An 18,142-nucleotide genomic window follows, 5' to 3' on the forward strand; every position below is an offset into this window, starting at 1 on the left:
CAAAACCCACTTCCCGCTGAGATGTCAGGGTGCTCAGTGGTTCCACCCGACAGAACTCACTACCTTCCCAGAGCCTCTGGGTCCTGACGGCAAAAATGGAACACAGTAAGCAAAACTGCTCGAAAAACATACCAAACATCTGAGAAGCAAAACAGTCACAAAAGTCCAGCTAGTATATACTCCAAAACGAGGTGCAGACACGAGAGGGACCTCTTCCAGTGGGCCGAACCATTTGAGGCCCCGCTCTGTAACAGGGCAAATATATATATTTTTACGTTTATTTATTTATTTTAAGAGAAAGAAAGCGTGAGTGGAGGAGGGGCAGAGAGAAAAAAAAAAAAGAGAAAGAATCCCAAGTAGGCCCCGTGCTTTCTGCACAGAGCCCAACACGGGGCTCAATCCCACAAGGAGATAGTGGCCTGAGCTGAAATCACGAGTCAGATGCTTAACTGACTGAGCCACCCAGGAGCCCCTGGGGCAGATAATTTTAAGCGGGCACTCATCCTGCAGCAAACAGACATACGAGCATTTCTGCCACAATGTGGTGTGTTTTCCCAGAAATCTTCACCTTCTGCAAAATCGCACGCTAAAAATAATAGGATTCATGGGAAAGACGGGGTGGTGCAGGTCGCTCAAGACTTACAGGACCTTGTCACTTGAGGCTTTCCCAAAATAGTCATGGCTCTAGCAATACCCTAGCAGAGTAACCCGCACCAGCCCCTGGACCCAAAGCCCCAGTGGGTCAGTCGTTGACTGGTGCTTCTCCTTTGAGATGATGGGCCTCAGGGTCACTCACTTCTTTTTTTTCTTTTTTTTTTATTTTTTTTTAACATTTATTTTTTGAGAGAGAGAGACGAAGCGTGAGCAGGCAAGGGGCAGAGAGAGAGGGAGACACAGAATCCAAAGCAGACCCCAGGCTGCGAGCTGTCAGCACAGAGCCCGCCGTGGGGCTCGAACCCACCAACCGCGAGATCATAACTGAGTCAGAGTCAGGTGCTTAACCGACTGAGCCACCCAGGTGGCCCAGGGTCACTCACTTCCTACAGAGACCATTCTCACCCCAATCAAAAACCCTACCCAGGGTGTCACCTGTATACACTGTGTTCTCACAACGCAATGCCTTCCAGTCCCTTCCCTGGCCCTCTCAGCTTCTCCCTTCAGCCTGAGGGGGGTGGGGGCCGAAAGATACTAAAACAGCCACAACTTGCACTAAAGGAAGGTGCACCTGTAGACTTTTAGCATTTTTTTTTAATTCCTGTCCTATTTCTCTTCCTTCATGAGAAAGCCCACCCCATCTATCGAAACACAAACACGCTGGGAAAAACTGTCAGTGAGCCAACACAACTTCCCCGCACAACATCCTTTCCCTGTCCGTCAATCATGGAGACACGAGCTGTATAGACCAACAACCAAGTAATTGCAAGTGTAAGATAACCGGGAGTTGCTTTCCAGATAATTCGACCGTGAGTCACATCTGATTTACAAACGGGCGGACTTCTGGACGCTACACATTCACAGAAAGTTGTAACAAGTGAGCGGATCCAGCCTGCGAGCTGCTTTCACACATAATGCCATTCTTTACAGTGTGTACTTTTGTCATTTTACTCAAACTGACTCGGAGGCAAAGTAGCCACCAATTCTTGGCAGCCCGTCCCACGAAGGGGTGGACCTCGTTCTCCACCCCTTGTATCTGGTGGGCCTCGAGACCTGCTTTGACCACTAGAAGGAGTCAGCACACAACTTCTCAAGAGGCCTTCCTTGCAACCTCCTGTTCTTCATCCTCTTGTTGTCCTGAGACCACCATGTAACGAAGCCCAAGCCAGCTCCTTGAGAATAAAAGACCAAGTGCAGGAAGAAGTCCAGCCGACAGCCAGCACCAACCCCTATGCTCATGAGCGAGACCCTCTCGGACCCTGCAGCCCAGTGGAGGCGGCAGATGGCTGCAGTCACGAGTGACCCCAGGCAAGACCAGCAAAAGGAGCATATAGCACAGAACCATGAGCAAATAAAACGGCTACCGTTTTGACCCACTAAATTCTGGGGTGCTTTGTTACGTAGCAAACACAAATGCAATGTGACGCTCTGTAGACATTTCACTTATTTTTAATATTTTAATCATTTTCCCACTGGGGAACCAGTAAATCTTTTTACTGAGGTCTCAGTGATTTCACAGGCCCCCGAGAAGGGGGTAAACCAATCCCCAAAGTGGCAGTGTGCCCAAGGACCCTACCAGGATTGATTAAAAGCCAAGGGAGGGGAGGTGTCTGGGTGGCTCAGTCGATTAAGTGTCTGACTTCAGCTCAGGTCATGATCTCACCTTCATGAGTTCAAGCCCCATGTCTGGTTCTCTGTTGACAGCTCAGAGCCTGGAGTCTGCTTCAGATTCTGTGTCTCCCTCTCTCACTGTCCCTCCCCCACTTGCACTCTGTGTGTGTGTGTCTCTCTCTCTCAAAAATAAAGACGTTCAAAAAAAATTCTTTCAAATAAAAGCCAAGGGCTACCCAACAACCCAAACTCCAGAAAGTTATCACACAGGAGGCAAGAGGAACCCAACCGATATAAAACACCAAGAAAGGGCAGTTCCTAACATTTAGACCATCCCTGAGGGAGACTGGAGGCTCCCTAAATAATATTCCTAAATGTAGGCAAGACCCCAATCTTTCTGGATGTCGTAGACGGAATAATAAATAGCACTCCACCAAATACATCGGTAGCCTAATCCTCAGAACCTATGAATGTGTTACCTTACATGACAAAAGGGATTTTGCAGATGTGATTACACTGAGGCTCTCGAGATGGGGAGACAGTTCTGGTTACTCAGGTGGGCCACAAAAGAGGCCTTCACACAAGAGTCCTTATGAGAGGGAGGCAGGAGGGGCAGAGGCAGACAGCAGATGTGACAACGGAGGCAGAGGTTGGAGTGATGTTTTTGGTGGCAAAAGGGGCCAGGAGCCAAGGGATGCAGGTGGCCTCTAGAAGCCGGAAAAGACCAGGAAGTGGAGTCTCACCCAGAGCCTCTAAGGAACACACCTCTGCCAACACCTTGACTCTAGCTCAGTTAGACCCACTTTGGACTCACTGCCACCCTCTAGACTAGAAGATAGTAAATTTATGCCACTAATTTTCACAATAGCAATAGGAAACTAAAACAGTGGATAATTCCTCCTGCCTACAAGAATGTAACTTTGGACTATTCATAATAACGATAACAGCTAATAATAGCAGTTAAGATTAATTTAGTGTCTACTTTATGACGGGCCTTGTTCTAAGTGCTCGTCTGATACAAACTCATTTAATCCTCACCAAAAGCACACAAAGAAGACGATTACAACCCATATCTTACAGATGAAAAACTGAGCCTTCCAGAGGTTTAGTAACTTACCAGGGCCACGGAGCGGGTAAATGACACGGCCCAGGGTGGCACCCAGGCAGTCTGGCTCCAGACCCCACGTCTCACCCCGGCAACTCCCAAAGCAAACCGTCATTGGCAACAATCAACGACAGCGTAGGGAGCACCTGCCGTGCACCAGGCGCGTGCTTAGCCTTAACTTGATCTTCTCTCATTCGATTCTCACAGCACCCACTGGAGCTCAGGGCAGGCTCCCAAGCCACCCTTGTTTACAGAAGGAGAAATGGAGGTGCAGCCGCATCACACCCAGGAGTGAAACACGGCTGAACCCGGTTTGGCCCCACATCCTCCTGCCTCTCCCGTCCCACTTGAGGCCCACGTGGCTGGGGAAAGGACAGAGCTCAGTAGCACGACCACATAATTTATCTTCCAAACTGGGAGACTCAGAAAGTGAAAGGAGTCACTATTAAGAATTTCACTTCTAGGGGCGCCTGGGTGGCGCAGTCGGTTAAGCGTCCGACTTCAGCCAGGTCACGATCTCGCGGTCCGTGAGTTCGAGCCCCGAGTCAGGCTCTGGGCTGATGGCTCAGAGCCTGGAGCCTGTTTCCGATTCTGTGTCTCCCTCTCTCTCTGCCCCTCCCCCGTTCATGCTCTGTCTCTCTCTGTCCCAAAAATAAATAAACGTTGAAAAAAAAAATTAAAAAAAAAAAGAATTTCACTTCTCATAACTGCCCAAGAGGTACCCACCAGGACACGTGGCCACCCTCAAGATAAAACCCAGGCCCATATGCTGCCCCACCTGACATCCCTAGCTGCCAGGTCATGGTCAAGGCTGGAAGAGGAGGGGTGGTCCCGGCAGAGCTCAGAACGGTCTCTGCAAAGCTCCAGGCCTGGAGTCTCAGCACACAGACAGGGCCCGTCCAACGGCAGACTGGGGGTCCACCTGAGGGCAGAGGTCGGCAGCCCTGGGTAGAGTCCAGGGATACAAAAAGGCTACTGAACCCCACTACTGCCCCAAACAAGAAGCCCAGCAGGGAGCTCAGAGCCATGGCAAGGGGCCACATGGTCATTAAGTGTGGCCCACAGCCTGAGACACCCAGCTCATCTCCAAAGTTCTAGGCCTGCCGGACAAGAAGCCATGTGGCCTGAGGCTCCGGCTGAGCTCTGCCCCTTCCTAGCTGTGGGATCTCGGGCCAGCCCTTTTCCCCTCTGGGCCTTCTGGAGAAAATGCAGCCACTGATAAATGCCCTACCTGTGTCTACAGGATTCATAATACTACATAATAACAGACAACAGCAAATGAGCCACAAACTTAGCAGAGGTTGTGGGAATAGATAAAATCCTCTCTGAAATGGGTGCTATTGATTATTCCCACTTTACAGATGAAGAAACTGAGGTGGGGTGGGAGAGGGGCTAAGTCTCTTGCCCAGAATCCCAAGGCTGCTAAGTGGTAAAGTCAGAATTGGAATCCAAGCCGACTGTTTCTGTAAAATCACACCGAATCATTCTCTCTCCCGGACTCGGACAATGTAAAGCAGCACATTCTAGTTCAGAGTCCCTGAGGGAGTGGCTTAGTCCCTAGTCCCCCCCCCCCCCCAATTATAAGTCTTATTGGCAGGCTTTGCAAATCCATTCCCAGGGCCCCTTTCCCTGGAAAGTCTAATTCCAGAAGGTCGGGGACTGAAAATCCTAAGGACCTCCCTCCCAGGTGATTCCTAAAACACTTCTCTTCCCATTCAAGTCCCTCTGGAGACTGATTTCCAGAAAACAGAATGTCTCACTCTGGTGCTCCTGTATCCTTGACCTCCTGTAAAACTCTCTGGTCTCCCTCTTACCCAGAGTGCAGCCTCAGCACAAAGCTTTCCAAAGAAAAACACATGTGGCTAAAGGGTTCTGCCCGTGTTTGGGTTTCCATACATTTTCGCCACGGTTACCTTCTGTTTGTGGCAAGTGACACAGGTGTCCCATGTATGGAATCTACACAAATAAGACTCTTAAATCCTGTTAAAAAAACAGCAGGTGAGGGGCGCCTGGGTGGCGCAGTCGGTTAAGCCTCCGACTTCAGCCAGGTCACGATCTCGCGGTCCGGGTCACGATCTCGGGGTCCGTGAGTTCGAGCCCCGCGTCAGGCTCTGGGCTGATGGCTCGGAGCCTGGAGCCTGTTTCCGATTCTGTGCCTCCCTCTCTCTCTGCCCCTCCCCCGTTCATGCTCTGTCTCTCTCTGTCCCAAAAATAAATAAAAACGTTGAAAAAAAAATTTTTAAAAAAAACCAGCAGGTGAATTTTAAAAGTAATCAATAAATCACAGTTTAGGTGGCCAGAACATACAGTGGAATCAGGAAAATGAATCTCAAATGGCTGAAGATTGAGAAAAAGTTCCCTAAGGATAAGCTGTGCCCATGGAGGTTTTGCTGACGGCCCTGAGCTCTGTTCTAACATCACCCCTTCCTGCCCCCAGCTCTCTCACCCTGGGGAATGTACCCAATTCCTCTGAGCCTCAGTTTCCCCTTGTGTAAAACCTCCCACCTCATGGAGTGTTCTTAAAGATTAAATGAGACAACACAAGCGAAGCATTTAACACAGAGCTGGTGCTTACAAACCCTGCAGACACAGACGGGGAGTGAAAGGTGTCGGATGGTCCTGCCCTCTACCCACTTCATGCTGAGGTCCCAAGTCTGAAATCCAGATATGTGGGAACTCAAACTCGGCTGTCCACTCAAAGAAGTCCTGATACAACAGTTCCGGGAGGAGACCCAGACATCAAGGCTTTTACAAAGCTCCCCCAGGTGATTCTAACAGGCAGCTGGGATCGAGAACTAACCCCAGGGCATGTCCAGGAGCCAAAGAGGGTAGCCTCCAATACTACATGCTCCAGAATCAGCCTTCAGCTGCCTTCATTCTTGCTTCCCACCAGTGGAATCTGCAGAGATGGGGGAAAGGCATCCAAGGCGTTGTGTTTGCCGGCAAAGAGGTGTTCGTCGCGTCAGAGTGGAGCACTGAAGGTCCGAAGGCATCGGGAACCTGACCATGTTCTCCACACAGCCTCACATCAGAAAAACTGAAGCGGAATCTGCCCACCTTCCCTAGCCTCTAAAGAAAGCAGAGCGGCTGGACCCCGTGCCACACCACACAAGGCAATGCAATCCCCGTGGACATCTGGGAGACAGAGGCAAGAAAGCCGTCTCTCCCTTCCTCTTACGGGGCAAAAAACTTGGTAAATCCCTGCCCCTCTGATACCTGCACTAGCCCCACAACAGACCGAGGCAGGCGTCACGTGCTCCTTACACAGACCAGGAAAGGAACGCTTAGCTGGAGTTGACACGCACTTTGGGCCCCAAAGCCACTTTGCTCCCTTACTCCTGTGCACCTGTCACCTGTGCATCTCGGAGCCATGGATCGGGAGTCATTTCCAATAAAAGGAAGGCAGCAAGGATTTGCAGAGTCCACTGTGGTGGGGCCAGTGTCGGTTCTGGGCAGTGCCCGCACGTCTTGGTCCCCTCCTTGGCTCTCCCTGCTCTCCATGCCCAGACATGCCTGTAGGTGGAAGGCGCTCCCTCCCTGCCGAATGCTGCTCATTCATTAAAGCCCCTGGTTCCTCCCTGCCATTCTAATTATGCACAGCAATAATAAAGAAGCTTCCTCCCCTACCAGAGGCCTATTTATGTGATGAGAGAGCATTTCGCCCCCACGGTATTGACTCGTCACTCAAACCCTTGTTGGAATCAAAGTCTCATCTCTTTCAGGATTGACTGAGCCCTGCCTACTCTTTAGCTTCCACCCACTCCTGCGCATCCAAGTTTCTAGAAGCACCATTTCGCCGAGGAGTGGGCAGGATGCAGATGCCATTCCCCACCGCTGTGTTCCCTTAGGGATTACTGGCTGATATTCATTCGACACACAGTAGGACATTTTTTGAGCACCTACTATGTGCCCTTACTAAGATTGCGGAAATGAGAGACATAATCCCTCTCCCCCCTTGCTGGGAGAAAAGGCATTAAGAGAAAAGCACACGCTTTTAGGGTCTGTGACTGATTCATATCCCATCTCAAGCATTCATTGGCTGGGTGATTTGATTCCTCGACTGGGAAAATTACCATATTTCTCAAAAGCCTCAACCGCCTCATGGGCAAAATGGGGTCATAATAACACAACCTCATAGGGTTGTTGGAAGAGTCAACGGGATATACAGAATTGGAACGTCTTGAGCACTCCATCTACACTCGCTGAGATTGTCAACAGCCAGTACCGAAGACTTTGGAACCACCAAGATGGATAAGCCTAGGAAGGCTTCCCAAGAAGTGATACCTGAGCTGGGTTTTGAAGGATAAGTAGGAGTTTTCTAGGGAAAGAGAGGAGGTGCCTGGCGGGGGGAACTGCCTGAGGGCTAAAGGCGATCCCGGGCTCTGAGACACACAGGACACGGTGCGGGAAGCGTGCACAGGGAGTACAGAGGGACCACAGTGGCAGTGGACAGAGCTTCAAATGCAAGTACAGACACAGAAGTGGATCCATGGTCAGAGTCCTCGCCAGTGAAACCCAGAGCACCATTTCAACTCTTTCCTTAGCTCCTCGAGAGCCACGACCAGTGCCCTTCCACTTCCGTCTGTAGTTTGGCGGCCACGGGAAAGTGGGGCAGTCACACTCTACTGGTCGTGTGCTCATTCATTCGGACACTCAGTAGGATTCCCTAAGGGCCTATGACAGGCCAGGCATGTGCTGAGAGAGGCTGGACAGCTTGGTCACTTCCTAACCTTCACTCAAACCCATTCCCAGCTGTGCCAGGCTGGCCCGGCAGCTCTCTCCAGAAGTGAAATGGGGGTAACGGGGACTCTCTCCCAGCCAGCCATTCAATAACAAAGGTGATTTGGCCAGGGCCACACGAAATCGTTTGGTGTTTTCAGACTGCAGCATAAACGAAGTCCTCGATAGATGTCAGTGTTTAAAATGTTTATTTTTATGATGCTTAACTGCTAGGGCGTTAGAATCCCATCTCCAAAGTCCAACGCGACGCCTCCAGAGGGACCCCCCGGGACACAGGCAAGCCCCCTGCCTGCTGTTCCTCTGCCTAACCCCATCCCCACCCTGGAGCATATGACGAGGTGTCCACTGCCCATGCCTATCCCTGCCTGGGTCACCACAGGAGCTAGCTCAGCCTGAACCACCCCCCCCCCGTTCATCTCATCCTTCTAGGGCTCCCTGGATCCACCAACCTAGGTCTTGGTGGGGGCAGCATTGAAGGTCTAAAGATAAAGGGGTGGCCCTTCTGGTTTTGCAAATTAATTTAAACGTTCTATTAAGGAAATCTGCGCACATATACAAAGGGCATAGTAATGAACCACCGTGTACCCATGACCCAGCTTCCACAACTACCAACATTCTCGTTTCGCAGGCAACTCCGCCCACACCCCACCCCCACTTGCTTTGTTGGGAAAAATGTTATGGCCAGCCTTTCTGGCCATACCGCCCAGGGCTCCCACTGCTCCCAAGAGCCAACACGGTCTGATCGCTCTGGTATTTATCCTTTTGCACCAAAAGCATCCTCGAAATGATCCCCTGAAGAACACCATTTTTCTGTCCCTAACAGAGTAGTAATCACTGGCCACACCCACAGGGCTTACACAGGATGGCAGTGAAGGGCGAGAGCCCTATTATCAGATGGCCCGAGTCCAAATCAATACTTCCTAGATATGTGACCTTGCATAGGTCGCTCAACCTATGTTTAGATTTCCTGCCTGGCGGAAAGGGGAATGCTGGTAACAGATCTGATGAGGCTTGAACAAACAAAATAAGGTATGCTCTTTGCCCAGCACAGAATAATCAGTGAGGAAACCTTAGAAATAGACGTGTTAGCTGGTGGGTGAGCTCTGCTCCTATGAGATACTATTAATATCTCCCATTTTAGAGATGAAGGGATGAGAACCAAGAGAGAAGCAGCAAGTTGCCAGGGACAGCCTGCCGTGTGTCCCAAGTCCGTGTGTCGGATGTTCTCACTGGCTGCCTTGAACTGCAGATCACTGGAAGTGAAGAAACACTCCAGAATAGACACGGGCGAACGGTGCCAGGTGGCCCGGGACACCCAGCATGTGTTTCCCCGTCCTGGATGGGGAGCTCTCCCAGCCTGAGGAGAGACAACCACACAGTGCCTGTGTGTGCATGCGTGTAGGGGAGGGGTGCTGAATTCGATTTTACAAGACAAAATGACGCGGGAGGAGGCCGGGGGGAGCAAGTCCCTGCTCACTCTTTCTGATTGCACACACCCTACGGCCAACCTTGCATTTGATACAGCCATTCACTATTTATCGAAGCACGAGAGGCAAGAAACTGGTTCACTAACTTACGCTTTAGCAATTCTTGGCAATTCCGATGTCCCTCCCTATCATCCTTTTTTTTTTTTTTTTCCAATTTAAAGGAAAAGGGTGGGGGGGGGGAATAAATCAGTCCAGTTGCTGAGTGATATCCAGACAAAGCCACCAGCCCAACAACTGCATTTGCCAGCTGGGGAAGAGCAGGGGCGGGGGAGATTTGGATGTGTGTTTGGGCCCCGCCTGGGCGCTCCCAGGCTGCTCCCCAGAGTGAGCTCTGTCAGGATGTCCCCCTCCCCCTGCACTCCCCCACTACTGCAGTGCCGTGTAGGGAGGCACCTCCCAGATCTGCAGGAACAATGGGCTGGGGAGGGGGCAGGTGCCGCTCGGAGCGCAGCAAAGGGCGGGGGCCGAGGCCACAGACAGCAAGACCGCCAGCACCCCGCCCATGGTGTCTGCGCCGCCACCTGACTCAGTTTCCCCAGCTTTGAGGTCCCCGCAGGGCCTTTCCTGGATGAATTTCCCTTACTTCCGAGACATTTTAATTTCATCCTCGCCAGGCGGTTTACCCTGCAGCTCCCCTCCAGCGGCTGCTACTGCCAAAGCCCCTCCGGTCAGGGACGCGCGGCGTCTCCGTGCGCCCAACTTTCCCCACTTGGGACCCACGATCCTGGCCAGGCCGTCCCCTCGGCTGGCGAAACCATGATTTACAGCCCTGGGCTCCAAAAGCTGTTCCTCCTCTTCCCTCCGTTCCCCGGTCCTCTCTCGCTCCTTACCCGGCACCCCCGCCCCACGTGAGCCCTAACCTCGCTCCCCAAAGAAAGCAGCCACGGCACATTTGCAAAATGCGGGCGTTCGTCCTCGGCGCTGGGCGCCACCTTCCTCCCCCCGGCCCGGGCAACCAGGGGACGAGCCCCCGCCGCTTCGCCCCTCCACAGCCCGCAGAATCCCTGGGGATGGGCGGGGCGGGCTGTGCGCTGCAGTTCAGCCTGGAGCTGCAGCCCCCACTCCGGGCTTGTTAAGTCCGACCTCCGAGGGGCGAGGGGACAGCTCCAAATCCTCGATTTGCCCCAGGCTCCCACCCCCGCCTCGCTGAGTCACGGAAATGAGCCGCTGGGGATTCGGGGCCACCCGGCGGCCGGCCCTTTACTCCGCAAGCGCGGGCGTCCCCGCACGGCGCGCAAGGGATGGACACGGTGGGGAGGTTCTCACCCGGACTCGCAAAGAGCCCCGCAGGAGGCGCCCCCCACCCCCGCCCGCCACGACGGGGATGGTCAGAGAGCCCGGGCGGGGGCTGCGGTCCCCGCCGCAGTGTCCGCACCCCGGCCGGGAGCGCAGCACGTGACCGGCGGGCCGGAGGCGGCCCCCAGGACCCCCTGCCCCGCCGCGGCGCTGACCCCGGCCCTCCCCGCTGGGGCAAGATGTTGCGGGGTGTGCGCCCACTTTCCCGCGGCCCGAGAGGGAGCTTCGGGGCCCCGGGCGGAGCGCGCCTCATGCCTCCCCCGCCCGGCCCGCCCGGCCCGCCCCGCCGCAGCCGCAGGACCCGCGCCCTGCGCTCACCTCGGGGCCCCGAGTCGCCGCCGCCGGCCTCCTTGTCCGCCATGGTCGCGCCGCCCCGGCCCGCGAGAGGAACCTCCGGCGCAGCCCCTGTTTCCGTGCGGGTCCCGGTCCGCGTCCTCGGCGGCACTCGGGCCGGGTCTGAGCCGCGGGGCAGCGGGAGCACTGCTGTGACGCGGCCGCCGCCGCAGCCCGGACTCCTCCCCGCGCTCCTCCCGGGCCCGCCCCGCGCCCCGCCCCGCCGAGCCCGGCAGGCTGGGGAAGGCCGGCGAAAGCAGGCGCGGGGCCCGGCTCGGCGTCTGCCCGCCCCCGGGACCCGTCGCTCCAGGCCCGGCCCCTCCTCTCCGGGACTCGCCCCCCGAGTCGGCCGCCGCCTAGGAGGTGGCGCGGCAGGGGCTGGGCGGCTCGTCTGGCGGCCGAACGCCGGCGCGCACGGAAGGCGCACAGCTCGGCGAGCGGCGGGGACTGGATTTCAGGTCCCCTCCGCCCGGCTGCGCGTCCTCTCTCTGGAATGGCAGGGGGCTCAAGCCCTGCAGCAGGCACCGCACAGAAACCCCACTCTCCCGAGGAAGCCGGCTCCAGCTTCCACCAATTTATCTCTCTTCCCCACCCCCCAGGGTCCCAGGGGAGCGGGCAAGCGCCCTTGCAAAGGAGGAAGCCGGCGCAGCCAGGACTCAGGCCGCAGACCGAGGACCGGCGCTGGGGGCCTCCTTCTGCGCACTGCCGCGGGCATCCTCCTCCGGGTCGCCCGCTGGACTCCATGGCAACTCGGGACCCCGGGAGGCGCTAGCCTCGGTGGCTGCGTCGCGCCTTCCATATAAGGGCTTCCAACCCGGCCCTCGTTAAAAGTCTGAGAATAACGGCATTAATAATGCAGAGCTTCGGCGGTCAATGATTCATCCTCCCTGCACTCAGGCTCCGCCCCACACACGCGCCCGGGCACCTGTTCGCGACTGGCCAAGTGGCTGCTGGGTCCTCTGTGCAAGAAGGCAACGAGGGTTGTGATGAGACTCTAATGACCGCCGTTACTTGGCCTTTCCCTTATGCCTGGCCTATGCTAAGTGCTTCAGAGCCTTATCTCATCTTCCCCGCATAACTCTAAGAGGTGGGAACTATTGGTCCCCATTTCGCAGGGAAGGAAACTGAGGTTTAAGGGATCCCTAGAATACACACAAGTGAGTGACCAAACGGGGATAACGATCAGCAATCCGTCATGCCCTGAGATGGGCCATCTCTCTCAAGGGCACCTAAGGGAGGCGTCATCCTGCAGCCAAGTTATGGAGGAGGGGGTAGGCGGGGTGCTGCCACCTGAGCCCAGAGTCCACCCTCTGCTCAGAAAGTGATGTTAGGGTGATGAGTTAAAAGGATGAACTTGGGGGGGGTGCCTGGGTGGCTCAGTCAGTTGAGCATCCAACTTTGGCTCAGGTTGATTTCACCGCTGGAGAGTTTAAGCCCCACATTGGGCTCTCGGCTGTCAGAGCCCGCTTGGATCCTCTGTCCCCCCCCCCTCTCTCTGCGCGTCCCCCACTCGCGTGTGCTCTCTCTCAAAAATATAAATAAACATTTAAAAAGAAGTAGAAGAAGAAGGATGAACTTGCCCCCTGCCTGCACTAAAAATCCCGAGTGTGAAGTCTCTGGCTGTGTATGAGACCATGAGCTGGTTATTTAACCTCTTTGAGCCTCAATATCCTCATCTGTGAAATGGGTACAAGAGAACCCCCTTTGTGAGAATGAAGAGGACTAGATGAGCTGATGCATGAACATGCCTTGCTTGGGGTCTGACACATGGTAAGCAGTCCAAAAAGTATTAGATATTCTGAAGTCACAGGCAACTTTTTACAATGGCCACTTGTGCAGGGTAGGGGGCGGTGGGGGGCGGGGGCACCTGGCTGGGGACACTCGCAGAGTGGAGAATACTGTTTTCCTACAGAGTGCCCTCTCCCTACTAAGACTACTGGCCTGCTGAGACAATACCCCAGCATCTCAGAGGCAGATCCAAGACATGGCCCTGCAGGCCAAGAGCATGTGGCACCCGAATGCAAGCCGGAGAAAGGGTTAAGGCAGTTGTGCAGGTGACAAGGTCAACTCTGCTTCAGCCCTTCCAGCTGACTTCCTCAGACATGGTTACAGTCTACATTTGTCTCCATGTTTGACGCCCCCTTCCCTTCCCTCCCCTAACTGCCCACATCCGGGCATCCTTCAGAACCCCAGTCCAAGGCCGCCAGCCCAGGGAAACCCAGGATGGATGCCACCCCAGTCCCCAGGCTCCTACCGTAAGCTATATACTCACACATCTCGCTTTATTTTTCTCCTCCTTCTATACCGCTGCTCAGGCAGCTCTGGACTCAGAAGCCTCCTCTGTCTATCTGCAGGGAGGCCCACCTCCACACCCAGGACTTGACCTCCCACCAGGGCTCCAGACCTCCTGAGAGTCTCCCCAGGGCACCTCCCAGGCCCTTCCCATTCTACCAAAGCCCAGCTCATCCTCCGCTACCCCCCTCCTGGCCCGCAGGGTCTCCGTAAAGGCAGCATCACCCACAAGCCGCCAAGCCCCACGCCTGGGCATCAGCTCTCATTCGTGTCTCTGTGTCTGTCCGAGTTCGGCCCATCTCCAGGTCAAGTGCTACCCAGGGGACCTTAGGCATTTCCCCTCCACCTTCACTGCCACCAACCCATCATCTCTCACCGCCTACATGTCTGCAGGGCCACCACACGGGTCTCCGGTTCCTGTCTTAAGCCTCAGTCCATCGTTCTGGGAATCTGGTCTGCCCTGCCCACCCACCTCTCGGCTCCTTCTCTCCCCCACCCACCCCATCCCTCGTGACTTCTTTCAATCCCCCACACCCACCCCTGCCTCTCGGAGATGCTGGAATTTCAAACCCCTCAAAATGCGTTTGGTGTTTGGAACACTTCACCCCTCACCCCGCCACCACCGGCTGCCTGGAGAGCTCAGCACGGACCTCCCGACCCCAGGAAGCCTTCCCTGCACCCCCATCATGGCCTGGGTGCTGCTCCTCAGTGTCCTTATGGCACCTGTCTCTTTCCATCAGGCTCCTGACCCCTGGCATCCAGACCTTGGCCTTGGCAGGCTGTCAGAACCAGCGGGAACCCCGTAGTCCCCACCCTCCTGCCACCTATGGCGGAAAGGCCTGAGGGCCATCTGCCCTCTCTGCTGACACCGAGCCACAGTGACAGGAGGGCTCATGAGGACGATGGGGAATGACGTGCTGGGCAGAGAGCAGAAGACAGTTTTGATTTTCAGGGAATATGAAAGGCAGGGCACAGTCGGCCTAGGGGTTGTCCTCAGGGCTTTAATAATCACCACACTCATTAGGAGTCGCCCTGGCGAGCACACGCTGGACCGGCCGGGTGCCCAGGTGGCCATCCACACGCACCGCCTCACCTAGTGCTTGGGGGGTGCTGCCCTCTCAGAGCAGACGGAAGGCGCCCGTGCAGGCAGGGCCTGTCTCCTGTCACTCGACAGAGGGAAGGGCTCCCGCCCTCCTCCCTTGATGCCCATAGTCCCCTCACCAACAGTGCAGAGGGAGGTCTCTTCACTCCTCCGCTACCAGGTCCTACATGAATCGGCCTCCTGATGCGTCCCGACCTCATCTCCTTCCACACTCCCACCCCTCACGCCAAATCACACACACACGCCAAATCTGGTCCCCCGCTCTAGGTAGTGGTGCTGCCTGGGACACAGTCCCCAAGACAAGCACGCGGCTTGCTCCCTCACCCACTCCGGGAAATGCCACCCTCCCAGACGGCTCTAACTGAGACTCTCCTCCCCACCCGAAGTGAGCTCCGTGAGAGTAGGATCTGGATCTCGGGCTGTGCTGCTCACCTCCGTATCCCCAGGTCCAGAACCTAGTACCTGGTATGGGGCAGGCACTCAGTAAATGCTTGATGGTGGATGGACTGACTCCCTCACTGAAACAGAAGCCCGACAGGCTTCACCCAGCGGGGGGACCAAGCCCGCCACAGGGACATCCCATCGACTCCCGGGGACTCTTGCAGCCATTTCAGACCACATCCACACTTGTGGGTCACTCAGCAGCAAATCCCTTCCGCCTCCCCTCCAAACTCCCCCTCACAGTGCTCCCTGTGGGCTCCCTTCAGCACCCCCCAAATGATCTCTTCTCCACCTTCTGGGCCATAGGGCCCCAGGCTGTGGTCTGTGGTGGTGGGCAATGAGAACGTCCCCACCTCTGCTTATATCAATTACAGATTGCAGTTGGCCACTAGAGTCCCAAAAAGAGGCCCAGCCCAGAGCCACGTCACCACCTCCCCCTCATGCCAGTCACTTCAGCCACGTGGGCCTGTCCTCAGGTCCCCAAAGAACCAACACCTGCCCTGGGAGTCCATTCTCCACTCCTTTTGCCGTAAACCTCTCTCATTCTCCAGGTCACTTAGATGTCACTTCTTCCAGGAAACCACCTGGCCCTCCAAGACAGCATGAGGCCCCCACTCTCTCCTCTGTGCCTGACTCCCCAAGCACTCCTATCATTGCACTTATCACAACTCTGGGGTCACTATTAGTATTAACCCATTGTATAGACGGCAAAATCGAGGCCCAGAAAGCTGCAGCTGAGAAGCCACAGGGCTGAGACTAGAACTCAGGTCTTTCCGATGTCATGTGGCCCATCTCCCCCTCCGGCTGCAAGCTTCCCAAGGTCGGCTATGTCCACCACTGTCGCCCCTAGACTTTGCATAGCGCCTGGAACAGACAGTTAAATAGTAAAAAGGAAAACAGTGCCTCGGCCTCAGGCCCTCAATTACTCATCTTCTCTGAGATTCTCTTCACCCCCCTCTCCCCCAGCCCACAGACACCACCCTGCAACAGCCTCCCTCCTTGCTCTTCAGCCCCCAGACAGACACACCCTCCTCCCTTCCTCGTGGATCTACCACTGGAGGTGTGAATCCAGGGGGTGCAGTGACACAGGGACAGGGCAAGTACAACAGGAGAAAGCAGAGTGGAGAAGAATGTGGGGCCACGTAGAGTCAGCCAGACCCGAGGTTCAAATCCGGGCTGAGTCATTCCCTGTCCCCATCAAGTGACCCGAGGACACACCTCTCTGGGTCTGTTTCTTCATCGGTAAAAGGGGTTCATAATCACAGGCAGGGTAATTATGGGAGATAATATATGTAAAACACTCAGCACAGGGCCAGGCTACATGTGCTACAGTAAATAGGACTTATTATTTAATCGGCAAATTTGGACCACAAAAATGCCTCTCCCTTGTGTCTTATAAATTACAGAATGGATCTAGGCAAAAAAAAAAAAATTTGGCCGGTGAAAGACACACAGAAGATATGGGGGTGAGTAGCTCTTTTTTAAAATGTTTATCCAGAATTTTTTTTTTTTTTTTGATTTTGAGAAACACTGAGACTAATCCAAATCTGAGCTTTTATGTAGGAAGCTTCCAGTAAAAGCTGCTTTGGACTTTGTGAGATGCCACCAGAATTTGGTCTATACACTGAATATCATAGAAGTGACTCCTTTATAACAGGGCCGAGATTCAGATGAGCTAAGGCCACAGAAAATCTTAAGGGATAGCCCGGGCAATAGGTCAAGTTCTCCTTGACCTCTGACCTTTAGTACCTCTTAAAAATCCAAACTCAGAGCTGAATTACAGTGTCCAGTTTATACATCCTTTTCCCTTGGATTTCTACCCCATCTGGTGTGAATCAGCTTCTCCATTAACATTCCAAAACACATTTCACATATACAACATGGGTTGCCACGTGATTCTTCCAGGAGCAACATTCAAGGGCCAGAGGAAATTATTTCTCAGAATATCACAATCACTCAGGCCTGCAGTGTAAACTTGAGAAATGCCTACTCAGGTAACGAAGGGTCATCCAAATATTGTTTGTAAGTATTTCAGACAGCAGAGCAAACATCTGCGGCCACTCTCTTAGCAGTATTCTCAGGAAGGCCCAAACCCTGGCTCTGCAAGCTCCCGGTTCATAGTAAGATGGAACATTCTGGAAGCCACATACAAAGGAGGACAGGGCAAAGTGAGACAAGGCTCAGGGAAGGAAAACCGGAATGATCCCGTGGCCAGGAAAGCTCTCACAAAGGCTGCAACAAACTGTAGACTATTGGAGCCAAAAGGGTCTGTGTTACAGGGAAAAATTACTTCTTGCACCTTCTTCAGCTGGTAGCCCGATGCCTGGCTTACAGTAGGTGCTCAATATATGTTTGTGGAAGCAATGAATGAGTGGTCAAGTAAATAAATAGTGGGGTGGAAACCGGGGCTCAGAGAAGCTAAATCTCTCCTTCAAAGTCCTACAGATAGAGACAGCGCCCTGCTTCCCAGCTTTTTGGGCCCTCAGTGGCCCCCCTCCAAAAGGCCCAGCAGGAAGCTAACTGCAATTGATTGCTAATGCCTGGCAGGGACACCAGAGGAGGCACTAAGGCCCTTTCTAGCTCAGTGGGAGGGAATGCGGTGATGATTAGCAATATCTGTCCCCTGCAGAGAGTGTGAACTGAGGCATCCGCCTCATGATGCTGACCTCCAGAATCCCTTCTCTCCAGCTTTCTAGAATTCTATACCCGGCAAAGAAAGAGAGCATTCTGCACCGTGCAAGGATAAGCCTGGGCAGATTCAGCCACCTGCAGCCTCAAATGCCAGGAAAAGTCCTTGAAAAATCAACTCTCCCCTAGGCTGGTGCTACTTGCTCTCCCGCCATCCTAGAGCTGCCTTTCTGGATGGTTCTGTCCCATCACAGGAACATTTGCACATCCCTCATGGAGGCGGGCTTCTCTGCCTGCGCAGTCTGCACTATTGTGCGTCTTCTTTGTGGTGGCAGGTCCGTGGTCACAGTCTTTGCATGGAGAAGAGAGGAAGGCGGCACTGGGTTGAGGAGGGGAGATCCGTCTTGAGGTCAGCAGGTTCCTGAGCTCAGCCTTGTGAGAGCTTGTCTCTGG

At 54.4% G+C, this 18,142-nt stretch overlaps 1 protein-coding gene across 1 annotated transcript in view; it reads right to left on the reverse strand.

Annotated features, from left to right (window-relative positions):
* Window positions 1-11,254, reverse strand: part of HSPA12A (heat shock protein family A (Hsp70) member 12A) — a 69,573-nt gene extending 58,319 nt beyond the window's left edge. Inside the window, exons 1-2 of the mRNA XM_047072440.1 lie at window positions 11,142-11,254; window positions 10,864-11,062 (exon numbers count right to left, since the gene is read on the reverse strand). Of these exons, the coding sequence (XP_046928396.1) occupies window positions 10,864-11,062; window positions 11,142-11,254 (312 nt within the window). The remainder of the gene's footprint in view (window positions 1-10,863; window positions 11,063-11,141) is intronic.
* Window positions 11,255-18,142: the final 6,888 nt, after the last annotated feature.

The sequence above is a fragment of the Lynx rufus genome, unplaced genomic scaffold, assembly GCF_022079265.1.
Source record: "Lynx rufus isolate CCGP_SWC_20201006 ecotype Redwood Valley unplaced genomic scaffold, mLynRuf1.p SCAF_11, whole genome shotgun sequence".
Lineage (NCBI taxonomy): Eukaryota > Metazoa > Chordata > Mammalia > Carnivora > Felidae > Lynx > Lynx rufus.